Source organism: Lonchura striata, chromosome 39, assembly GCF_046129695.1.
Source record: "Lonchura striata isolate bLonStr1 chromosome 39, bLonStr1.mat, whole genome shotgun sequence".
Classification (NCBI taxonomy): Eukaryota; Metazoa; Chordata; class Aves; order Passeriformes; family Estrildidae; genus Lonchura; species Lonchura striata.
Genome location: NC_134641.1, coordinates 396,674 through 422,202, shown reverse-complemented (window position 1 = coordinate 422,202; position 25,529 = coordinate 396,674). Strand labels below are relative to the sequence as shown.

Below are 25,529 nucleotides of genomic sequence, written 5' to 3'. Positions count from 1 at the left end.
ATTTCCCATAAGAATTCAGAATTTTAGTTCAAAATTTCCTGATTTTCGCCCAAAATTTCCCATAAGAATTCAGAATTTTAGCCCAAAATTTCCAACAAAATTTCCCAATTTTACCCCAAAATTTCCCACAAAAATCTCAATTATACCCCAGAACTTCCCATAAAAATTCACAATTTTAGCACAAAATCGCCTGATTTCTCCCCAAAATTTCCCACAAAATTCGCAATTTTACCCCAAAATTTCCTGATTTTACCTCAAAATTTCCCACAAAAATTCACAATTTTATCCCAAAATTTCCTGATTTTCGCCCAAAATTTCCCATAAGAATTCAGAATTTTAGCCTAAAATTTCCCACAAAATTTTCCATTTTCCCACCAAATTTCCCAATTTTACCCCAAAATTTCCCATAAGAATTCAGAATTTTACCCCAAAATTTCCCACAAAATTTTCAAAATCCCCACCAAATTTCCCATTTTTTCACCCCAAAATTTCCCATAAAAATTCACAATTTTACCCCAAAATCTCCCAATTTTCACCCAAAATTTCCCACAAATATTCACAATTTTATCCCAAAATTTCCTGATTTTCGCCCAAAATTTCCCATAAGAATTCAGAATTTTAGCCCAAAATTTCCAACAAAATTTTCCAATTTTACCACAAAATTTCCCATAAAAATTCACAATTTTAGCACAAAATTCCCCATAAAAATTCACAATTTTACCCCAAAATCTCCTGATTTTCTCCCCAAAATTTACAACAAAATGCACAATTTTACCCCAAAATGTCCTGATTTTTGCCCAAAAATTCCAACAAAATTCACAATTTTAGCCCAAAATTTCCCCGCAAAATTTTCCATTTTCCCACCAAATTTCCCAATTTTACCCCAAAATTTCCCATAAGAATTCAGAATTTTACCCCAAAATTTCCCACAAAATTTTCAAAATCCCCACCAAATTTCCCATTTTTTCACCCCAAAATTTCCCATAAAAATCCACAATTTTACCCCAAAATCTCCCAATTTTCACCCCAAAATTTTCCACGAAATTCACAATTTTACCCCAAAATGTCCCGATTTTTGCACGAAAATTCCCACAAAATTCACAATTTTAGCACAAAATGTCCCAATTTTCACCCAAAATTTCCCATAAGAATTCAGAATTTTAGTTCAAAATTTCCTGATTTTCGCCCAAAATTTCCCATAAGAATTCAGAATTTTAGCCCAAAATTTCCAACAAAATTTCCCAATTTTACCCCAAAATTTCCCACAAAAATCTCAATTTTACCCCAGAACTTCCCATAAAAATTCACAATTTTAGCACAAAATCGCCTGATTTCTCCCCAAAATTTCCCACAAAATTCGCAATTTTACCCCAAAATTTCCTGATTTTACCTCAAAATTTCCCACAAAAATTCACAATTTTATCCCAAAATTTCCTGATTTTCGCCCAAAATTTCCCATAAGAATTCAGAATTTTAGCCTAAAATTTCCCACAAAATTTTCCATTTTCCCACCAAATTTCCCAATTTTACCCCAAAATTTCCCATAAGAATTCAGAATTTTACCCCAAAATTTCCCACAAAATTTTCAAAATCCCCACCAAATTTCCCATTTTTTCACCCCAAAATTTCCCATAAAAATTCACAATTTTACCCCAAAATCTCCCAATTTTCACCCAAAATTTCCCACAAATATTCACAATTTTATCCCAAAATTTCCTGATTTTCGCCCAAAATTTCCCATAAGAATTCAGAATTTTAGCCCAAAATTTCCAACAAAATTTTCCAATTTTACCACAAAATTTCCCATAAAAATTCACAATTTTAGCACAAAATTTCCCATAAAAATTCACAATTTTACCCCAAAATCTCCCAATTTTCACCCCAAAATTTTCCACAAAATTCACAATTTTACCCCAAAATCTCCTGATTTTCTCCCCAAAATTTACAACAAAATGCACAATTTTACACCAAAATGTCCTGATTTTTGCCCAAAAATTCCAACAAAATTCACAATTTTATCCCAAAATTTCCTGATTTTCGCCCAAAATTTCCCATAAGAATTCACAATTTTAGCCCAAAATTTCCCCACAAAATTTTCAAAATCCCCACCAAATTTCCCATTTTTTTACCCCAAAATTTCCCATAAAAATTCACAATTTTAGCCCAAAATCTCCCAATTTTCACCCCAAAACTTCCCACAAAATTCACAATTTTAGCCCAAAATTTTCTGATTTTCGCCCAAAACTTCCCACAAAAATCCACAATTTTACTCCAAAATCTCCTGATTTTCACCCAAAATTTCCCACAAAATTCACAATTTTACCCCAAAATTTCCTGATTTTACCCCAAAAATTCCTGCAACAATATCAATTTTCTCCCCAAAATTTCCTATAAAAATCCACAATTTTACCCCAAAATCTCCTGATTTTCACCCCAAAAATTCCATTAAAAATTCACAATTTTACCCCAAAATGTCCCATAACAATCCACAATTTTACCCCAAAATCTCCTGATTTTTGTCCCAAAAGTTCCTACAAAATTCACAATTTTAGCACAAAATTTCCCACAAAATTTTCCATTTTCCAACCAAATTTCCCAGTTTTACCCCAAAATTTCCCACAAAATTCACAATTTTCCCACCCAGTTTTACCCCAAAATTTCCCATAAAAATCCACAATTTTACCCCAAAATCTCCCGATTTTCACCCCAAAACTTCCCACAGAATTCACAATTTTACCCCAAAATTTCCCACAAAATTTTATATTTTCCAACCAAATTTCCCAATTTTACCCCAAAATTCCCCACAAAAATCCACCATTTTACCCCCCAAAATCTCCCCATTTTCACCCCAAAAACTCCCTTAAAAATTCACAATTTTACCCCAAAATTTCCTGATTTTTGTCCCAAAATTTCCCACAAAATCCACAATTTTACCCCAAAATTTCCTGATTTTCACCCCTAAAAATTCCCTTAAAAATTCACAATTTTACCCCAAAATTTCCTCATTATCGCCCAAAATTTCCCTCCAAAATTCACAATTTTACCTCAAAATTTCCTGATTTTCACCCCAAAAATTCCATTAAAAATTCACAATTTTACCCCAAAATTTTCTGATTTTCACCCCAAAAATTCCATTAAAAATTCACAATTTTACCCCAAAATTTCCCATAAAAATTCACAATTTTACCCCAAAATCTCCTAATTTTACCCCAAAATTTCCTATAAAAATCCACAATTTTACCCCAAAATCTCCTGATTTTACCTCAAAATTTCCCACAAATATTCACAATCTTACTCCAAAATCTCCTGATTTTCGCCCAAAATTTCCCATAAGAATTCACAATTTTATCCCAAAATTTCCTGATTTTCGCCCAAAATTTCCCACCAAAATTCACAATTTTAACTCAAAATTTCCCACAAAATTCACAATTTTACCCCAAAATTCCCCACAGAAATCCACAATTTTACCCCAAAAATCTCCTGATTTTCGCCCAAAATTTCCCACAAAATTCACAATTTTAGCACAAAATTTCCCGATTTTCACCCCAAAAATTTCCCACCAAAATTCACAATTTTACCCCAAAAATCGCCCGATTTTTCACCCCAAATTTCCCCACAAAAATCCACCATTTCACCCCAAAACTCCCCCCAAAAATCCACAATTTTAGCCCCAAAATCTCCCGATTTTCACCCCAAAAACTCGTTAAAAATCCCCAATTCCCCCCAGAGCCGCGCTCCGCTCCGGCTCCCTTCGCGATCCAGCTCCGCGCCTTACCGAGCACCAGCTCCAGGCACACGGCCTCGCCCTCGGCCGGCGCGCGCGGCAGCGCCAGCGCCACGTGGAAGCGCTGCCCGCGCCGCACCACCAGGGGGCGCGCCGGGAACTCCTGCGTGTGGTGCGCCGCGCGATTGGCCGAGGCGCCGGCGCGCAGCCACACCGGGGCCAATAGGCCTGCGGGAAAAGGAGAGGGGGGCGGGGCTTGGCTGCGCGCCGCGCCCAATAGGGATGCGGGGAGCACACAGGGGGCGGGGCTTGGCCGCGCGCCGCGCCCAATAGGGATGAAGGGAATGGAGAGGGGGCGGGGATTGGCTGCGCGCCGCGCCCAATAGGGATGCGGGGAGCGGAGAGGGGGCGGGGCTTGGCTGCGCGCCGCGCCCAATAGGGATGCGGGGAGCACACAGGGGGCGGGGCTTGGCTGCGCGCCGCGCCCAATAGGGATGCGGGGAGCGGAGAGGGGGCGGGGATTGGCTGCGCGCCGCGCCCAATAGGGATGCGGGGAATGGAGAGGGGGGCGGGGCTTGGCTGCGCGCCGCGCCCAATAGGGATGCGGGAAAGGGGAAAGGGGCGGGGCTTAGAGTCCTGGGCGGGAATTGGAATTTTGGGGAACGGGGGGGAAAGGGTTAAAAACGGAGCGGGAAGAGGGGACGCGAAAACCCCAAATTTTCACCCAAAATCCACACAGGTTTCATTCTAAAATAACAAATTTTTTGCTCTAAAATCCCAAATTTTTGGCCCTAAAACCCACAAATTTTTGGCTCTAAAATCCCAAATTTTTTGCTCTAAAACTCCAATTTTTCCCCTAAAACCCCAAATTTTTGTCTCTAAAACCCCAAATTTTTGTCTCCAAAACCCCAAATTTTTGGCTCTGAAATCACAAATTTTTGGCTCTGAAATAGCAATTTTTCCCCTAAAACCCCCAAATTTTTCCCCCTAAAACCCCAAATATTTGACTCTAAAACCCCAACTTTTTGTCTCTAAAATCCCAATTTTTCCCCTAAAACCCCGAGATTTTTGTCTCTAAACCCCCAAAATTTTCCCAAAAACCCCCAAATTTTTGACCCTAAAACCCCCAATTTTTGGCTCTAATATCCCAAATTTTTCCCCCTAAACCCCTAAATTTTTGGCTCTAAAACCCCAATTTTTCCCCTAAAACCCCAAATTTTTCCCCCCAACCCCCAAATATTTCCCCCTAAACCCCCAAAATTTGGTCTCTAAACCCCCAAATTTTTATCCAAAATCCCCAAATTTTTAGCTCTAAAACCCCAAATTTTGTCTCTAAACGCCCAAATTTTGGCTCTAAAATCCCAAATTTTTCCCCCTAAAATCCCAAATTTTTAGCTCTAAACCCCCAAATTTTTGGCTCTAAAACCCCAAATTTTTATCCAAAATCCCCAAATTTTTTGTCTCTAAAATCCCAAATTTTTCCTCCTAAACCCCCAAATTTTTGTCTCAAAACCTCCAAATTTTTATCTCTTAACCCCCAAATTTTTTGTCTCTAAACCCCCAAATTTTTGTCTCTAAAACCCCCAAATTTTGGGCTCTAAAATCCCAATTTTTCCCCCTAAAATCCCAAATTTTTGGCTCTAAAACCCCAAATTTTTGTCTCCAAAACCCCAAATTTTTCCCCCTAAAATCCCAAATTTTTGGCTCTAAAACCCCAATTTTTCCCCCTAAAATCCCCAAATTTTTCCTCCTAAACCCCCAAATTTTTGTCTCAAAACCTCCAAATTTTTTGCACTAAACCCCCAATTTTTCCCCCTAAAATCCCCAATTTTTGTCTCTAAAAATCACATTTTTTCCCCTAAAACCCCCAATTTTTGTCTCTAAACCCCCAAATTTTTTGTCTCTAAAACCCCAAAATTTTCCCCAAAACCCCCAAATTTTTGACTCTAAAACCCCAAATTTTGTCTCTAAACCCCCAAATTTTTTGTCTCTAAAACCCCAAAATTTTCCCAAAACCCCCAAATTTTTGGCCCTAAAATCCCAATTTTTGTCTTTAAACCCCCAAATTTTGACTCTAATATCCCAATTTTTATCTCTAAACCCCCAAATTTTTGGCTCTAAAATCCCAAATTTTTCCCCCTAAACCCCCCCAATTTTTTTGTCTCTAAATCCCCCAATTTTTGTCTCTAAACCCCCAAATTTTTGTCTCTAAATCCCCAAATGTTTTGTCTCTAAATCCCCAAATGTTTTGTCTCTAAACCCCCAAAATTTTCCCAAAAACCCCCAAATTTTTGGCTCTAAAACCCCAAATTTTTGTCTCTAAATCCCGAAATTTTTATCCAAAATCCCCAAATTTTCCCCCCTAACCCCCCATTTCTTCCCCCCCGTCCCCCCCGGGTCTGTTTAACCCTTACCTGGCCGCAGCGGCTGCTCCGCGCGGTTCCCGGGGATCTCCCCCGGGCTCGGTTCCCACTCGCCGCTCCCGCCGCGCCCGCAGCGCCCGCAGCAGCCGCACTTCCCGCCCGCGGCCGCCAGGCGGCGCCACAGCCCCGCGCGCCGCCCGGCGGGGGGCGGGGCCGGCGGCGCCCCCGCGCGGCGGACGGAGGAAAAACGGCCCCGGTCCAGGCGGGGGTCGGGCATGGCCTGGGAACCAGTACGGACCGGTTTGGACCGGTATGGACCGGTATGGACCGGTATGGACCGGTATGGACCGGTATGGACCAGTATGGACCAGTATGGACCGGTATGGACCGGTATAAACCAGTATGGACCAGTATGGACCAGTATGGACCAGTATAAACCAGTATGGACCGGTTTGGACCGGTTTGGACCGGTATGGACCGGTATGGACCGGTATGGACTGGTATAAACCAGTATGGACCACTATGGACCAGTATGGACCAGTATAAACCAGTATGGACCAGTGCGGACCAGTTTGGACCAGTATGGACCGGTATGGACCAGTATGGACCGGTATGGACCAGTATGGACCAGTATAAACCAGTATGGACCAGTATGGACCACTATAAACCAGTATAAACCAGTATAGACCAGTATGGACCAGTATGGACCAGTTTGGACCGGTATGGACCAGTATAAACCAGTATAAACCAGTATGGACCAGTACCAAACCAGTATAAACCAGTATAGACCAGTATGGACCAGTATAAACCAGTATGGACCAGTATGGACCAGTATAAACCAGTATGGACCAGTATAAACCAGTATAAACCAGTATGGACCAGTATGGACCAGAATGGACCAGTATAAACCAGTATGGACCAGTGCGGACCAGTGCGGACCAGTTTGGACCAGTATGGACCGGTATGGACCAGTATAAACCAGTATAAACCAGTATGGACCGGTATAAACCAGTACAGACCAGTATAAACCAGTATGGACCAGTATGGACTGGCACAGACCAGTATGGACCAGTATAAACCACTATGGACCGGTATGGACCAGTATGACCCAAAACCTCTCCCAGTATAAACCAGTGACCGCTCCCAGTATGGCTCCCAGTATCCCCCAGTCCTTCCCAGTATGAACCAGTGACTGTTCCCAGTATTCCCAGTATGACCCCAAACCCCCTCCCAGTATTCCCAGTAAGGCTCCCAGTGCTCCCAGTATGGACCAGTGACTGTTCCCAGTGCTCCCAGTTTGACCCCAACCCTCTCCCAGTACAAACCAGTGCTCCCAGTACAAACCAGTGCTCCCAGTATGGACCAGTGACCCCTCCCAGTGCTCCCAGTATCCCCCAGTCCTTCCCAGTATGAACCAGTGACTGTTCCCAGTTCTCCCAGTATGAACCAGTATGACCCCAAGCTTCTCCCAGTACAAACCAGTGCTCCCAGTAAGGCTCCCAGTGCTCCCAGTATGGACCAGTGACTGCTCCCAGTGCTCCCAGTATGAACCAGTAACCCCCAATCCTTCCCAGTAACCCCTCCCAGTCCCTCCCAGTTTGATCCCAGTCCCTCCCAGTTCCTCCCAGTCCCTCCCAGTTTGATCCCAGTCCCTCCCAGTCCCTCCCAGTCCCTCCCAGTTTGATCCCAGTCCCTCCCAGTCCCTCCCAGTTTGATCCCAGTCCCTCCCAGTCCCTCCCAGTTTGATCCCAGTCCCTCCCAGTCCCTCCCAGTTTGATCCCAGTCCCTCCCAGTCCCCCCGGGCCGGGCCTGTCCCAGCAGCTCCTCCCCCGCCGGACCAGTTCTCCCAGTTTGCCCAGTGGCCCCTCCCAGTTTGCCCAGTAACGCCTCCCAGTGCTCCCAGTTCGCCCAGTTCCCCCCCGCGCCTCCCTCCCAGTGCTCCCAGTGACCCCTCCCAGTGCTCCCAGTAACCCCTCGGCCCTCCCAGTGCTCCCAGTTCGCCCAGTGACCCCTCCCAGTGCTCCCAGTGCTCCCAGTTCCCGCTTCCGGCAGCCCCGGTCACCCGTCCCAGTGCTCCCAGTTTGCCCAGTTCGCCCTCCCAGTGCTCCCAGTGCTCCCAGTTCGCCCAGTGACCCCTCCCAGTGCTCCCAGTGCTCCCAGTTCCCGCTTCCGGCAGCCCCGGTCACCCCTCCCAGTGCTCCCAGTTTGCCCAGTAACCCCCTCCCAGTGCTCCCAGTAACCCCCCAGTGCTCCCAGTTTGCCCAGTAACCCCCTCCCAGTGCTCCCAGTTTGCCCAGTAACCCCCTCCCAGTGCTCCCAGTTTGACCAGTAACCCCCTCCCAGTGCTCCCAGTTTGACCAGTAACCCCCTCCCAGTGCTCCCAGTTTGACCAGTAACCCCCTCCCAGTGCTCCCAGTGCTCCCAGTTTGCCCAGTAACCCCCTCCCAGTGCTCCCAGTTTGACCAGTAACCCCCTCCCAGTGCTCCCAGTGCTCCCAGTTTGACCAGTAACCCCCTCCCAGTGCTCCCAGTAACCCCCCAGTGCTCCCAGTGCTCCCAGTAACCCCCTCCCAGTGCTCCCAGTTTGCCCAGTAACCCCCTCCCAGTCCTCCCAGTTTGACCAGTAACCCCCTCCCAGCCCTCCCAGTGCTCCAAGTTCCCTCTCCCAGTGCTCCCAGTGCTCCCAGTTCGCCCTCCCAGTGCTCCCAGTGCTCCCAGTTTTCCCAGTAACCCCCTCCCAGTCCTCCCAGTTCGACCAGTAACCCCCTCCCAGCCCTCCCAGTGCTCCAAGTTCCCTCTCCCAGTGCTCCCAGTTCTCCCAGTTCGCCCTCCCAGTGCTCCCAGTCTGCCCAGTAACCCCCTCCCAGTGCTCCCAGTTCTCCCAGTTCGCCCTCCCAGTGCTCCCAGTTACCCCCCCAGCCCTCCCAGTACTCCCAGTTCGCCCTCCCAGTGCTCCCAGTACCTCCTCGAGGGGCTCCCAGTCGCTCCCAGTGGCTCCCAGTAACTCCCAGTGCCGGCGGAGCGGGGAAAGGGGCGTGGCCAGCGGAGGAAGGGGCGTGGCCAGCGCAGGCCACGCCCCCAGCCCCACCCTGGATCACTATTTGGCAAGGGGGGGGCTCACGGGCGGGGCAATGGATCACTATGTGGCAACCCCCCCCGGGAACCTTTCCCAGTACAAACCAGTACAAACCAGTAAGGGGGGAACCAGCCAGAATGGTTCCCAGCGGGCCCCGCAGTGTCCTGAGCACCCTCCCAGTATAAACCAGTACAAACCAGTAGGCCCGAGATCACTCCCGGGGGGGGGGGGGGGTCCCAGGGCTTCAGGAGCAGTCCCCCAGTACAAACCAGTACAAACCAGTGACCCCCAAAAGTCGTTCCCAGCGGGCCCCAGAGCCTCCCGAGCGCACTCCCAGTATAAACCAGTATAAACCAGTATAACCCACTGGGTGGCCGGGGGGGGGGGGGAGTCCCTATGGGAAATCCAATGGATCACTATGTGGCAGGGGGAGTCCCTATGGGAAATCCAATGGATCACTATGTGGCAGGGGGTTCCTATGGGAAATCCAATGGCTCACTATGTGGCAGGGGGGTCCCTATGAGCTCACTGCATGGCTCACTATTTGGCAGGAGGGGTGGGGCACACTTTGTGGCAGGGGCGTTCTCAATGGGCTGAACCAATGGCTCACTATGTGGCAGGGGGGCTTCCTATGGGCTGAACCAATGGCTCACTATGTGGCAGGGGGGCTTCCTATGGGCTGACCCTATGGCTCATTATGTGGCAGAGGGGTCTCTATGGGGTGAATGAATGGCTCACTATGTGGCACTCGGCTCAGCATTTGGCAGTGGGATCCCTATGGGGTGAACCAATGGCTCACTATGTGGCAGGGGGGTCCCTATGGGCTCACTGCATGGCTCACTGTTTGGCAGGAGGGGTGGGCCTCACTTTGTGGCAGGGGGGTTCTCAATGGGCTGAACCAATGGCTCACTTTGTAGCAGGGGGTTCCCTATGGTCTGAACCAATGGCTCACAAGGTGGCAGGGAGCCCAATATGGGGAGCGGGCTCGGCTCTGTATTTGGCAGGGGGATCCCTATGGGGTGAATCGATAGCTCACAATGTGGCAGGAGGGTCCCTATGGGCTCACTGCATGGCTCACTATGTGGCAGGGGGTTCTCAATGGGCTGAACCAATAGCTCACTATGTGGCAGGGGGGTCCCTATGGTTTGAACCAATGGCTCACTATGTGGCAGGGGGTTCTCAATGGGCTGAACCAATAGCTCACTATGTGGCAGGGGGGTCCCTATGGTTTGAACCAATGGCTCACTATGTGGCAGGGTGGTCCCTATGGGCTGAACCAATAGCTCACAATGTGGCAGGGGGGTCCCTATGGTTTGAACCAATGGCTCACTATGTGGCAGGGTGGTCCCTATGGGCTGAACCAATAGCTCACTATGTGGCAGGGGGGTCCCTATGGTCTGAACTAATCGCTCACAATGTGGCAGGGTGGGTCCCTATGGGCTGAACCAATGGCTCACAATGTGGCAGGGGGTCCCTATGGTCTGAACCAATAGCTCACAATGTGGCAGGGTGGTCCCTATGGGCTGAACCAATGGCTCACTATGTGGCAGGGGGTCCCTATGGTCTGAACCAATAGCTCACAATGTGGCAGGGTGGTCCCTATGGGCTGAACCAATGGCTCACAATGTTGCAGGGGGTTCCTATGGGCTGAACGAATGGCTCACTATGTGGCAGGGGGTTCCCTATGGTTTGAACTAATGGCTCACAATGTGGCAGGGTGGTCCCTATGGGCTGAACCAATGGCTCACTATGTGACAGGGGGTCCCAATGGGCTGAACCAATGGCTCGCTTTGTGGCAGGGGGGGTTCCAATGGGCTCACCGTATGGCTCACTATTTGGCAGGAGGGGTGCGGCTCACTTCTCCCCTCTGGCTGACCCCGTGGCTCACTATTTGGCAAGCCCGTGACTCACCCTTTGCCAACCCCTGAGTCACTATTTGGCAGCTCCCCCGCCCTCCGGGCCGGGCCGTGGCTCACTATTTGGCAAGGCCTCGCCCCAGGGCTGGGCCATGGATCACTATTTGGCAGTGACGCATCCCCCCCCCCCCACCCCCCCCCAAAAAAACCCGCGGGGTCACCCCCGCCCCTCCCCCCACCCGCGGTGGCGCAACCGGGGCGGAGGCCGGGATGAGGCAACTGGGAGGGACTGGGAGGGAACTGGGATGGACTGGGAGGGACTGAGAGAGGATTGAATGGAACTGGGAGGGGATTCGGGGTTACTGGGAGGAACTGGGATGGACTGGGATGGATTGGGAGGGACTGGGATGGACTGGGAGGGACTGGGAGGGAACTGGGAAGGGATTGAATGGAACTGGGAGGGGATTCAGGGTTACTGGGAGGGACTGGGAGGAAACTGGGATGGACTGGGATGAACTGAGAGAGGATTGAATGGAACTGGGAGGGGATTCGGGGTTACTGGGAGGGACTGGGATGGACTGGGAGGGACTGGGAGGGAACTGGGAAGGGATTGAATGGAACTGGGAGGGGATTCGGGGTTACTGGGAGGAACTGGGAAGGGATTGAAGGGAACTGGGAGGTGATTTGAGGTTACTGGGAGGGACTGGGATGAACTGAGAGAGGATTGAATGGAACTGGGAGGAACTGGGAGGAACTGGGAAGGGATTGGATGGAACTGGGAGGAACTGGGAAGGGATTGGATGGAACTGGGAGGAACTGGGAGGAACTGGGAGGAACTGGGAAGGGATTGAATGGAACTGGGAGGAACTGGGAGGAACTGGGAGGAACTGGGAGGAACTGGGAAGGGATTGAATGGAACTGGGAGGAACTGGGAGGAACTGGGAAGGGATTGGATGGAACTGGGAGGAACTGGGAGGAACTGGGAAGGGATTGGATGGAACTGGGAGGAACTGGGAGGAACTGGGAGGAACTGGGAGGAACGGGGCCGTGCCTTTATTGAACGCCGGACCCGGAAGTTCCCGCGCCGCCCGGCAAAGGGGGCGTGGCCAGCGCGGGCGAAGGGGCGTGGCCGGCAGCGGCAGCAGCCAATCAGCTGAAGGCGACCTCGACGCCCGGCAGCAGCTCGGCCAGGTGGGCGGGGCCGCCGGGGGCGGAGCCCAGCGGGGTCTCGGCCAATCCCAGCCGGGCCAGGCGGGGCCAGGCAGCCAATGGGGCGAGAGCGAGGGCGTGGCCAATGGCTGGGGGGGCGGGGCCGTCAGACCACGCCCACTGTGGGATAAGCCACGCCCCCTTCCCCCTCCCCAGCGCGGGAAATGCCGGCCCAGTATGGACCAGTATAAACCAGTATGGACCAGTATGGAGCCACAGAGCTGCCCAGTCCCTCCCAGTGCCCTCCCAGTATAAACCAGTGCCCTCCCCGTCCATCCCAGTGCCCCCCCAGTTGCTCCCAGTCCCTCCCAGTATAACCCAGTCCCTCCCAGTTCCCTCCCAGTCCCTCCCAGTTCCCTCCCAGTTCCCTCCCAGTCCGTCCCAGTCCCTCCCAGTTCCCTCCCAGTCCCTCCCAGTTCCTCCCAGTTCCCTCCCAGTCCCTCCCAGTTCCCTCCCAGTCCCTCCCAGTCCCTCCCAGTTCCCTCCCAGTCCCTCCCAGTCCCTCCCAGTCCCCTCCCAGCGCCCTCCCAGTATAAACCAGTATAAACCAGTCCATACGGTTCTGGTCCAGCCGCAGCAGCTGCAGGCGGGGGAGGGGCGGGGCCACGCCCACCTCGGTCACGTGGTTGTCAGAGAGATCCAGTTCCTGCAAACTGGTTTGTACTGGGACGGACTGGGAGGGACTGGGAGGGACTGGGAGGAACTGGGAGGGACTGGGATGAACTGGGAGGGAACTGCGAGGGACTGGGATGAACTGGGACGGACTGGGATGAACTGGGAGGGAACTGGGAGGGAACTGGTTTATACTGGGAGGGACTGGGAGGAACTGGGAGGAACTGGGATGTTACTGGGATGTTACTGGGATGTGTTACTGGTTGAACTGGTTTCTCACCCTCAGGCGCCGCAGCGCTCCCAGCGCCGCCGGCAGCTCCCGCAGTTCGTTCCCAGCCAGATCCAGCCGGATCAGCGCGGCCATCCGCTCCAGGAACGGCACCGCCGTCAGCCCCTGAACCAGTATAAACCAGTATAAACCAGTATGCACCAGTATAAACCAGTATGGACCAGTATGGACCAGTATAAACCAGTATAAACCAGTATAAACCAGTATGGACCAGTATAAACCCAAATAACGGCTATAAACCAGTATAAACCAGTATAACCCAGTATAACCCAGTATAAACCAGTATAAACCAGTATAAACCAGTATAAACCAGTATAAACCAGTACAAACCAGTACAAACCAGTATGGACCAGTATAAACCCAAATAATGGCTATAAACCAGTATAAACCAGTATAACCCAGTATAACCCAGCTCCAGCCGGCGCAGCGCGGCCATCCGCTCCAGGAACGGCACCGCCGTCAGCCCCTGAACCAGTATAAACCAGTATAAACCAGTACAAACCAGTATGGACCAGTATAAACCCAAATAAACCATTATAAACTGCTACAGACCAGTATAAACCAGTACAAACCACTACAAACCAGTTCAAACTGCTTTAAACCGCTATAAACCCTCCCAAACCAGTATAAACCAGTATGGCCCAGTACAAACCAGTACAAACCAGTATGGCCCAGTAGAAACCAGTACAAACCAGTATGGACCAGTACAAACCAGTATAAACCAGTATAAACCAGTATAAAAAATCCCAATTTTCTGCCTTTTTCCCCATTTTTAACCCTTTAATCCCCTCCCAGTCCCTCCAAATCCCCTCCCAGTCCATCCCAGTCCCCTCCCAGTATAAACCAGTATAAGCCAGTACCACACCAGTATAAACCAGTCCAAACCAGTATAAACCAGTATAAAAAAAATCCCCATTTTCCCCATTTTTTCCCATTTTCCCCCATTTTTAACCCTTTCACTCCCTCCCACCACCCCCAAACCCCCTCCCAGTCCATCCCAGTCCCCTCCCAGTATAAACCAGTATAAACCAGTAACCCCCAACCCCAAACCAGTACAAACCAGTACAAACCAGTATAAACCAGTATAAAAAATCCCCATTTTTCCCCATTTTTCCACATTTTTAACCCTTTCACTCCCTCCCACCACCCCCAAACCCCCTCCCAGTCCATCCCAGTCCCCTCCCAGTATAAACCAGTATAAACCAGTAACCACAAACCCCAAACCAGTACAAACCAGTATAAACCAGTATTAAAAAATCCCAATTTTCTCCCTTTTTTCCCCATTTTCCCCCATTTTTAACCCTTTAATCCCTTCCCAGTCCCTCCAAATCCCCTCCCAGTCCATCCCAGTCCCCTCCCAGTATAAACCAGTACAAACCAGTAACCCCCAACCCCAAACCAGTACAAACCAGTATAAACCAGTATAAAAAATCCCCATTTTTCCCCATTTTTAACCCTTTAATCCCCTCCCACCACCCCCAAACCCCCTCCCAGCCCCCTCCCAGTACAAACCAGTAACCCCCCGACCCCAAACCAGTACAAACCAGTACAAACCAGTACAAACCAGTACAAACCAGTTACCTTACTGGCCAGGCTCAGCTCCTGCCCCGCTCCCAGCACGGCCAGCGCGGCCTCGAAGCGCGACTGGACATGGGCCACGAAGCCGGAGCGCAGCGGGTCCGCGGCCTGCCCAGTACAAACCAGTACAAACCAGTATAAACCGGTAACCAGTACAAACCAGTACAAACCAGTATAAACCAGTATGAACCAGTTACCCGCAGGCTCCCCAGGTGCTCCCGGATCTCGCGGGCGCCGCCCCGAGGATCCAACGCGGCCAAAAGCAGAGCCAGGGTCAGCAGGCAGCCTGCACCAGTATGGACCAGTATAAACCAGTATGGAACGGTATGGACCGGTATGGACCAGTATAAACCAGTATGGACCAGTATGGACCAGTATGGACCAGTATGGACCGGTATGGACCAGTATGGACCAGTATGGACAAGTATAAACCAGTATAAACCAGTATAGACCAGTATGGACCAGTATGGACCAGTATGGACCACTATAAACCAGTATGGACCGGTATGGACCAGTATGGACCAGTATAAACCAGTATGGACCGGTATGGACCAGTATAGACCAGAATTTTGGATTTTTTGGGGAATTTTGGGGTTTTTTGGGGTTTTTTGGTTTTTTTTTAGGAATTTTGGGGTTTTTTTGGGGGGAATTTTGGGGATTTTTGAAGGGAATTTTGGGTGGGTTTTGGGTTTTTTGGGGTGAAATTTTTTTTTGTATTTTTGGATTTTTTGGGGGAATTTTGGGGTTTTTTGGGGGGAATTTTGGGGTTTTTTTTAGGTTGGTTTTGGGGTTTTTTGGGGGATATTTTGGGTGGGTTTTGGGTTTTTTTTTGCGGGAATTTTTTTGGTATTTTTGGAGTTCTTTGGGGGAATTTTGGGGGGTTTTGGGGTTTTTTTGGGGGGAATTTTGGGTGAATTTCAGGTTCTTTTGGGGGGATTTTTTGGGTATTTTTGGGGATTTTTTGGGGGGAATTTTTGGGGATTTTTTGGGGGATTTTTTTTGGGGTGGTTTTGGGGTTTTTTGAAGGGAATTTTGGGGTTGGTTTGGGTATTTTGGGGTGTTTTGGGGCAATTTTAGGGGTGTTTGTGGGGGCATTTTTAGGGTGGTTTTTGGGGAGTAAATTTGGGAATTTTTGGGGTATTTTGGGTTATTTTTTGCTGGTTTTTGGGGATTTTTGGGATTAATTTTGGGTATTTCTGGGGTATTTTTGGCTGTTTTTTTGGGGTATTTTTTGGCTGGCTTTTAGTCCATTTTTGGGAGTAATTCTGGGTATTTTTGGGGTGTTTTTGGCTGGTTTTTGGGGAGTGATTGTGGGCAGTTTTGGGACATATTTTGGGGTATTTTGGGGTATATTTTGGGGTATTTTGGGGTATATTTCGGGGTATTTTTGGCTGGTTTTTGGAAGTAATTATGGGTATTTTTTGGGACATATTTTGGGGTATTTTTGGGTATATTTTAGGGTATTTTTGGCTGGTTTTTGGCAGTAATTCTAGGTAATTTTGGGGTATATTTTGGGGTATTTTGGGGTATATTTTGGGGTATTTTTAGCTGTTTTTTTCCAGTAATTCGAGGTATTTTGGGGGTATATTTCAGGGTATTTTTGGCTGGTTTTTGACAGTAATTGTGGGTATTTTTGGGGTATGTTTTGGGGTATTTTGGGGTATTTTTGGCTGGTTATTGGCAGTAATTCTGGGTATTTTTGGGGTATATTTTGGGGTATTTTTGGGGTATATTTTAGGGTATTTTTGGCTGGATTTGGCAGTAATTCTGAGTATTTTTGGGGTATATTTTGGGCTATTTTTGGGGTATACTTTGGGGTATTTTTGGCTGGATTTGGCAGTAATTCTGGGTATTTTTTGGGTATATTTTGGGGTATTTCGGGGTATATTTTTGGGGTATTTTTGGCTGGATTTGGCAGTAATTCTGGGTATTTTTGGGGTATTTTTGGCTGGTTTTTGGCAGTAATTCTGGGTATTTTGGGGTATATTTTGAGGTATTTTGGGGTATATTTCGGGGTATTTTGGGGTATATTTTGGGGTATTTTTGGCTGTTTTTTGGCAGTAATTCTGGGTATTTTGGGGTATATTTTGAGGTATTTTGGGGTATATTTCGGGGTATTTTTGGGTATATTTTAGGGTATTTTTGGCTGTTTTTTGGCAGTAATTCTGGGTATTTTTGGGACATATTTTGGGGTATTTTGGGGTATATTTTGGGGTATTTTGGGGCTCTCACCGCGGCTCTGGGGCTCCAGCTCCAGCAGCTCCCGGCACACCTGGACCTGCTCCTGCAGCACCGGCGCCGCCGCCACGCCCAGCTCCGGCCTGGGGGCGGCGCCAGAGAGCGGAAGGGGCGGGGCTTGAGAAAGGGGCGTGGCCAGAGCTCCAAAAGGGGCGGGGCTTGATAAAGGGGCGTGGTCAGAGCGCAAAAGGGGCGGGGCTTGAAAAGGGGGCGGAGCTTTGCATAAAGGGGCGTGGTCATAGCTCAAAAGGAGGCGTGGCTTGTCACAAAGGGGCGTGGCTTGCAGCAAGGGGCGGGGCTTAATGGGATTAGGAATTGGGTGGGCGTGGCTCAAACCCTTGGGAAGGAATGGCAGCAGGGGTGGGCGTGGCTTAATTAAGGGGCGTGGCTTGGGAAAAGGGGCGTGGCTTCACCCCGTTTAGAAGGATGATTGGCAGCTCAATGTGGGCGTGGCCCAAGGAGGTGGGGGTTGTGGGAAAGGGGGCGTGGCTTTGCCAAAAAAAGGGGGCGTGGCTCACCAGAACAGCTCCCGCTCCACGATTGGCTCCTGCCACCACGCCTCGGCCTCACCTGGGGGAGAAAAGGGCGTGGCCAGGTGAGGAAGGGGCGTGGCCAGAAGCGGGCGGGGGCCGAGGGGGCGTGGCCTCACCTGGCAGCAGCGTCACCTGGCGGGGGGCGGAGTCAGCCCAGGTGACCTCCAGGTGGGCGGGGCTCTCGGTGGGCGGGGCAGGGAGGTGGCAGAGCTGATGTCACCCGTCAAGGTGTGCCAGGTGAGGTGACCACGCCCACCCCCCAAGCCACGCCCACCCCGGCCCCGCCCTCCTGCCTTTGGGGGGGAGGATACCCAGGTGTGGCTGGGGCGTGGCCGCCCCTCGGCCGAGCGCCACGGCCCGGCCAGGGCGGAGCCGTCCACGGTCGCCTTCAGCTCCGGGCACTCCGGGTTCACCTGTGGGGGGATAAAGCGCAAAGTTTTGGGGGTTTTCCTACTAAAAATCGGGAATTTGCAGCCCCAAAATTGGAGTTTTTAACAGCGAAATGTTCAGGACATCAGGTCTACCCATTGGAATGAATGGGGGTTTACAGACACCAGGTCTACCCCATTAAAGTCAATGGGGATTTAAAGACACCAGGTCTACCCCATTGAAGTCAATGGGGATTTGGGGACACCAGGTCTACCCCATTAAAGTCAATGGGGATTTGGGGACACCAGGTCTACCCATTAAAGTCAATGGGGATTTATGGACACCAGGTCTACCCATTAAAGTCAATGGGGATTTACAGACACCAGGTCTACCCCATTGAAGTCAATGGGAATTTATGGACACCAGGTCTACCCCATTAAAGTCAATGGGGATTTAGGGACACCAGGTCTACCCATTAAAGTCAATGGGGATTTATGGACACCAGGTCTACCCCATTAAAGTCAATGGGGATTTTGGGGACACCAGGTCTACCCATTGAAGTCAATGGGATTTAAAGACACCAGGTCTACCCCATTAAACCCAATGGGGATTTGGGGACACCAGGTCTACCCATTAAAGTCAATGGGGATTTTGGGACACCAAGTCTACCCCATTAAAGTCAATGGGGATTTTGGGACACCAGGTCTACCCCATTGAAGTCAATGGGGATTTTGGGACACCATATCTACTCCATTAAAGTCAATGGGGGTTTTGTGAGACCAGGTCTACCCATTAAAGTCAATGGAGATTTACTGATACCAGGTCTACCCCATTAAAGTCAATGGGGATTTTGGGACGCCAGTTCTACCCCGTTGAAGTCAATGGGATTTAAAGACACCAGGTCTACCCCATTAAAACCAATGGGGATTCAGAAGGACCGGTTTGGGAGGGCCCCCAGGAGTTTTGGGCAATCCAGATGATCTTTGGGGGTACCCAGGAGATTTTTGGGTGATCCGGGTGATTATTGGGGTTATTCAGGTGATGTTTTGGCGGGATCCAGGTGTATTCAGGTGATTTTGGGGGTATCCAGGTGATTATAGGGTCTCCCAGGTGATTTTAAGGAGTTCTCAGGTGCATCCCGGTAGTTTTTGGCATTCTCGGATGATTTTGCAGGGTACCCAGGTGATTTTGGGGGCAATCCAGGTGGATCCAGTTGATTTTTGGGGTTCCCTGATGATTTTGGGGGTACTCAGGTGTATCCAGGTGATTTTTTGGGGGGACACAGATGATTTTTGGGGTTCCCAGGTGTCCCCACTCACCTTGACGGGCCGGGAGAAGATGACAGCCAGCGTCGCATCCTCACGGTCGACATGGAGACAGACAACCCTTGGCGGTGGGGGGGCTGTCGGGGGGCACCCCAACATTCAGGGGGCGCCCCAAAAATCCAGGTGAGAGCCCCAGGGGTGGGAGGGAAGGCCGGGTTACCTCGGGAGAGGATGCAGCGCAGGTACACCCAGGCGCTTTGGTCCGTGGGGTCGGTGAAGACGGCGTTCTGCACCAGCTCCAGCTCTGGAGGCGCAAAGGGAGCAGCACAAAATCTCAGGGGGGCAAAGGGGCACCCCAAAACTTTGTGGGATGCCCCAAAATCTGAATGGGGGCGCCCAGGTGTGGGGGAGTACAGGTGTACCCATTAAACCCAATGGGGATTTGGAGACACCAGGTCTACCCCATTAAACCCAATGGGATTTTTAGGGACACCAGGTCTACCCCATTGAAGTCAATGGGGATTTTGAGACACCAGGTCTACCCATTAAAGTCAATGGGGATTTTGGGACACCAGGTCTACCCATTGAAGTCAATGGGGATTAATGGACACCAGGTCTACCCCATTAAAGTCAATGGGGATTTACTGATACCAGGTCTACCCATTAAAGTCAATGGGGATTTTGTGAGACCAGGTCTACCCCATTAAACCCAATGGGGAATTTATGGACACCAGGTCTACCCCATTAAACCCAATGGGGATTTTGGGACACCAGGTCTACCCCATTAAAGTCAATGGGGATTTTGTGACACCAGGTCTACCCCACTAAACCCAATGAGATCTATTGACTCCCATTAAACCCACCCCCCCTTTCTAGGATCGCCTGTCAAATATTTTTGGGATCCGCCGGATTTTTGGGAATTTTCTCTCACCTTCCTTCAGCTTTTCGGGCGGCAGTGCCCCGGGCTCGCCCCGGGCGGGCGCCAGCAGCCGCAGCCGGTGGTGCCAGGCCGAGAAGTTGGAGAAGTCGCGGCTCAGCAGCGCCCCGGAGAACGCCAGCTCGGCCTCGGGGTCCTGCCCGGCCACCAGAGCGCGCCGGTGCTCCCAGGCGTGGACTGGGAGGGCACCAGTACAAACCAGTAAGGACTGGGAGCTGCCCCCGAGCCCCTAAGGACCGCAGCGGCAGCTCCCAGTATAAACCAGTAAGGCTTCATGCGCCCAAACCCATTCCCAGTGGGCTCCAAGTGTGATCTTGGGGTTTCCGGGTTTGCTGGGTTTATACTGGGAGGGCACCAGTACAAACCAGTAAGGACTGGGAGCTGCCCCCGATCCCTCGAGGGTCGTGGTGGCATCTCCCAGTACAAACCAGTAAGGACTGGGAGCTGCCCCGAGTCCCTGAGGGCTGTGGCAGCATCTCCCAGTACAAACCAGTAAGGACTGGGAGCTGCCCCGAGTCCCTGAGGGCTGTGGCAGCATCTCCCAGTATAAACCAGTAAGGACTGGGAGCTGCCCCGAGTCCCTGAGGGCTGTGGCAGCATCTCCCAGTACAAACCAGTAAGGACTGGGAGCTGCCCCGAGTCCCCAAGGGCCGTGGCGGCATCTCCCAGTATAAACCAGTAAGGACTGGGAGCTGCCCCGAGTCCCCAAGGGCCGTGGCGGCATCTCCCAGTATAAACCAGTAAGGACTGGGAGCCAGCCCGAGCCCTCGAGGGCCGTGGCAACATCTCCCAGTATAAACCAGTAAGCCCAGCACCCCAAAAGTTGCTCCCAGTAGGTCCCAAAGCATCCCTGAGCTGCCTCCCAGTATAACCCAGTATCCCCCAGTATAACCCAGTACAACCCAGTGACCCCCAGCACCCCATCCCAGTACAAACCAGTACAAACCAGTATAAATCACAGTGGGTCACCAGGTCCTCCCGGCCAGCAGGGGGCGCACACACACACACCCCAGTCCCTCTCCCAGTATAACCCAGTATAAACCAGTCCAAACCAGTGACCCCAGCCCTACCCCAGCACCCCCAGCACCCCATCCCAGTACAAACCAGTATGAACCAGTATAAACCAGTACAACCAGTACACACAGCGCCAGGTCCTCCCGGCCAGCAGGGGGCGCTCACACACACACAGATGTCCCTCTCCCAGTATAACCCAGTCCAAACCAGTCCAAACCAGTGACCCCAGCCTTACCCCAGCACCCCCAGCACCCTGGCCCAGTATAAACCAGTATGAACTAGTACAACCCAGTACAAACCAGTACAACCAGTACACACAGCGCCAGGTCCTCCCGGCCAGCAGGGGGCGCTCACACACACACACAGATGTCCCTCTCCCAGTATAACCCCGTATAAACCAGTCCAAACCAGTGACCCCAGCCCTCTCCCAGCACCCCCAGAACCCTGGCCCAGTATAAACCAGTATGAACCAGTACAACCCAGTATGAACCAGTACAACCAGTACGCACAGCACCAGGTCCTCCCAGACAGCAGGGGGCGCTCACATTCCATCCATTCTCTCTCCCAGTATAAACCAGTCCAAACCAGTGACCCCAGCCCTACCCCAGCACCCCATCCCAGTACAAACCAGTATGAACCAGTATAAACCAGTACAACCAGTACACACAGTGCCAGGTCCTCCTGGCCAGCAGGGGGCGCTCACATTCCATCCATTCTCTCTCCCAGTATAACCCAGTACAAACCAGTCCAAACCAGTGACCCCAGCCCTCTCCCAGCACCCCCAGCACCCCGTCCCAGTATAAACCAGTATGAACCAGTACAAACCAGTACAAACCAGTACAACCAGTACACACAGCACGAGGTCCTCCCGGCCAGCAGGGGGCGCTCACACACACACACCCCAGTCCCTCTCCCAGTATAACCCAGTACAAACCAGTCCAAACCAGTGACCCCAGCCCTACCCCAGCACCCCCAGCACCCCATCCCAGTCCAAACCAGTATGAACCAGTACAAACCAGCACTCACAGTTGCGGGGGTCGGCCGCCAGCAGGCGCTCGCACAGCGCCAGGTCCTCCCGGCCAGCAGGGGGCGCCGGGGCGTGGCCCAGCACCCAGCCCCGGTGGTGCCACGCCCCGTAGGATTTGGGGTTCACCCCCAGGCACTGCCCCACGAACGCCAGCTCCGAGGGCACCCTGCCACCAGTACAAACCAGTAAGGACCAGTACGGACCAGTGCGGACCCGGTGTGAACCGGTGCGGACCCGTGTAAGTGGCAAAAAACAGGAAAAAAACACTAAAAACCAGTCAAAACCAGTAAAAACCAGTATAAAACAGTAAAAAAAGTGTAAGGCAAACCAGTATAAACCAGTAAAGACCAGTATAAACCAGTATGGGTCAGTAGGGACCAGTATGAGTGGCAAAAACCAGTCAAAACCAGTAAAAGCCAGTAAAAACCAGTGTAAACCAGTAAAAAAAGTATAAAGTAAACCAGTATAGATCAGTATAAACCAGTATGGACCAGTATGGACCACTATGGACCAGTATGGACCAGTATGGATGGTAAAAACCAGTAAAAACTACAAAAAAAGAGTAAAAACCAGTAAAAACCAGTAAGAACCAGTAAAAACCAGTAAAAAAAGTATAAGGCAAAGCAGTATAAACCAGTCTAAACCAGTACAAACCAGTATGGACCAGTATGGATGGTAAAAACCAGTAAAAACCAGTAAAACCAGTAAAAACCAGTAAAACCAGTAAAAACCAGTATAAACAAGTATAAACCAGTAAAAACCAGTAAAAACCAGTAAGAATTAGAAAAAAAACAGCAAAAAACAGTAAAAAGCAGTAAAAAAAGTATAAGGCAAAGAAGTATAAACCAGTATAAACCAGTACAAACCAGTAGGGACCAGTATGGATGGTAAAAACCAGTCAAAACCAGTATAAACCAGTAAAAAAAAGTACAAACCAGTATAAACCAGTACAAACCAGTGCCCTCCCAGTACCCTCCCAGTACAAACCAGTAGCCCCAAACTCCCTTTTAACCCTTTCTCGCCCCCTCCCAGTACAAACCAGTGCCCTCCCGGCCCCTCCCGGCCCAAACCAGTATAAACCAGTATAAACCAGTACGAACCAGTCCCCTCCCAGTGCTCCCAGTGCCCGCCGGCGCAGGTTCCAGCAGGTGCCCACGTCGGGATTGGCCGCCAGCACGGCGCCCGTCAGGGACAGCACCTGGGCGGGGGGCGGCCCCTGCGGAGACCAGTATAAACCAGTATAAACCAGTACGGACCAGTACAAACCAGTATAAACCAGTATAAACCCAGTACATCCCAGTTTCTCCCCGGTAATTCCCAGTTCCGGTCCGGGGCAGCACCTGGGTGGGCGGCGCCCCCTGCTGGACAGGTGGGAACCAGTATAGACCAGTATAAACCAGTTCAAACCAGTATAAACCAGTATAGACCAGTATAAACCAGTTCAAACCAGTATAAACCAGCATGAACCAGTAAAAACCAGTTCAAACCAGTATAAACCACTTCCAATCAGGGATAACACCTGGGCGGGCAGCGCCCCCTGCTGGACAGGTGGGATCCCAATATAAACCAGTATGAACCAGTACAGACCAGTACAGACCAGTTTAATACCCTCCCAGTCCTTCCCAGTATAAACCAGTAACCCCAAACCCATTCCCAGTATAAACCAGTAACCCCAGACCCATTCCCAGTATAAACCAGTAACCCCAAACCCCTCCCAGTATAAACCAGTAACCCCAAACCCATTCCCAGTATAAACCAGTAACCCCAAACCCATTCCCAGTACAAACCAGTAACCCCAGACCCATTCCCAGTATAAACCAGTAACCCCGAACCCATTCCCAGTACAAACCAGTAACCCCAAACCCATTCCCAGTACAAACCAGTAACCCCCAGTCCCTCCCAGTCCCTCCCAGTACAAACCAGTACCCCCAGTAAGGCGTCCATGGCCTCCCGGTAGTGCCTCAGTTTCTCCTCCCGCTGCCGGCGCCGGGCGGAGTCCGCGGGGCGGAGCTTGAGCCGCCCGTGCTGGGAGGGAACTGGTTTATACTGGGAGGAACTGGGAGGGACTGGGAGGGAACTGGGAGGGACTGGGAGGGACTGGGAGGGAACTGGGAGGGAACTGGTTTATACTGGGAGGGACTGGGAGGGAACTGGGAGGGAACTGGGAGGGACTGGGAGGGACTGGGAGGGAACTGGTTTATACTGGGAGGGACTGGGAGGAACTGGGAGGGAACTGGGAGGGAACTGGGAGGAACTGGGAGGGAACTGGTTTATACTGGGAGGGACTGGGAGGAACTGGGAGGGACTGGGAGGGAACTGGGAGGGACTGGGAGGGAACTGGGAGGAACTGGGAGGGACTGGGAGGGAACTGGGAGGGAACTGGGAGGGAACTGGGAGTTACTGGGAGGGACTGGGAGGGACTGGGAGGGAACTGGGAGGGACTGGGAGGGACTGGGAGGGAACTGGGAGGGACTGGGAGGGAACTGGTTTGGGGTTTGGGGTGACTGGGATGGACTGGGATCAAACTGGGAGGGACTGGGCCATACTGGGATGGACTGGGAATGGGATTTGGGGTTACTGGGATGAACTGGGAGGGAACTGGGAGTTACTGGGAGGGAACTGGGAATGGGGTCTGGGGATACTGGGAGTGACTGGGATGAACTGGGACTTACTGGGAGGGGGTTGGGATGGACTGGGAAAGGACTGGGCCATACTGGGATGAACTGGGATGGACTGGGACGATACTGGGATGAACTGGTTTGAACTGGGAGGTTACTGGGATGAACTGGGAGGGACTGGGAAACCAAACTGGGCAAACTGGGAGGGACTGGGACCATACTGGGAGGGACTGGGAGGGACTGGAAGCTCCCGGCCGGTTCCATTCCCCCCGCGGGGGGGGCGGGGTTCGCTCCCGGCCGGTTCCATTCCCCCCGCGGGGGGGGGGAGCCGTTCCCTCACCATTTCCTCAGCTGGGCGCGGCGCGCTGCGGGACCTGCGGGCGGCAGCGGCGCTGCGGGCGGCTCCCGGCGCTGATCCCGCTGCTCCCGGTGGGACCCGCTCCCCCTTTCCCCGATCCCGGCTCCCACCGGAGCGGCGGCGGCGGAGGCGGAGGCGGAGGGCGGCGCGGGGGCTGCCGGAAATGGCGGCGGCGGCGGGCGCGGGGCATGCCGGGATGCACCGAGGCAAAGGCGCGGCGGCCGCGGGGCATGCCGGGATGCACCGAGGCGAACGCGCGGCGCCATGTTGTCGCGCTGCGCGGCGCGCTTTACGGCGGTGTGTGCGGAGTGTCGCGGAGCGGCGGGCGCGGCTCGCTTTACGGCGGTGTGGCTGGGAACACCTGGAGAACATCTGGGAACATCTGGAAAGGGCTGGAAAGGGCTGGAAAGGGCTGGGAACGGTTGGGAACGGCGGGTACCCAGGTAGAGAGGGCTCACAATCTG

The 25,529-nt window shown here is 51.4% G+C and overlaps 1 protein-coding gene across 1 annotated transcript; it reads right to left on the bottom strand.

Annotated features, from left to right (window-relative positions):
- Window positions 1–12,049: 12,049 nt before the first annotated feature.
- RABGGTA (Rab geranylgeranyltransferase subunit alpha) lies at window positions 12,050–25,220 on the bottom strand. Its single transcript, XM_077789913.1, has 16 exons — window positions 25,048–25,220; window positions 24,016–24,114; window positions 23,190–23,305; window positions 22,089–22,255; window positions 20,043–20,225; window positions 19,332–19,415; window positions 19,166–19,248; window positions 17,789–17,890; window positions 17,594–17,687; window positions 17,463–17,514; window positions 16,939–17,027; window positions 14,904–14,992; window positions 14,710–14,814; window positions 13,120–13,233; window positions 12,786–12,873; window positions 12,050–12,316 (listed from the first exon to the last, which is right to left on the bottom strand). Exons 1-16 carry the CDS (start codon window positions 25,048–25,050, stop codon window positions 12,168–12,170), a joined length of 1,617 nt encoding a protein of 538 aa, XP_077646039.1. The 5' UTR covers window positions 25,051–25,220; the 3' UTR covers window positions 12,050–12,167.
- Window positions 25,221–25,529: the final 309 nt, after the last annotated feature.

What these genes read in the sequence shown, in the direction of transcription:
- RABGGTA (XM_077789913.1), bottom strand. An exon ending in TCTTCTCCCGGCCCGTCAAG is followed by an intron (nt 17,891 to 19,165) that starts GTGAGTGGGGAC and finishes ATCCCCCCACAG; the next exon opens with GTGAACCCGGAGTGCCCGGA. An exon ending in GAGCGCTGCGGCGCCTGAGG is followed by an intron (nt 12,874 to 13,119) that starts GTGAGAAACCAG and finishes ACCAGTTTGCAG; the next exon opens with GAACTGGATCTCTCTGACAA.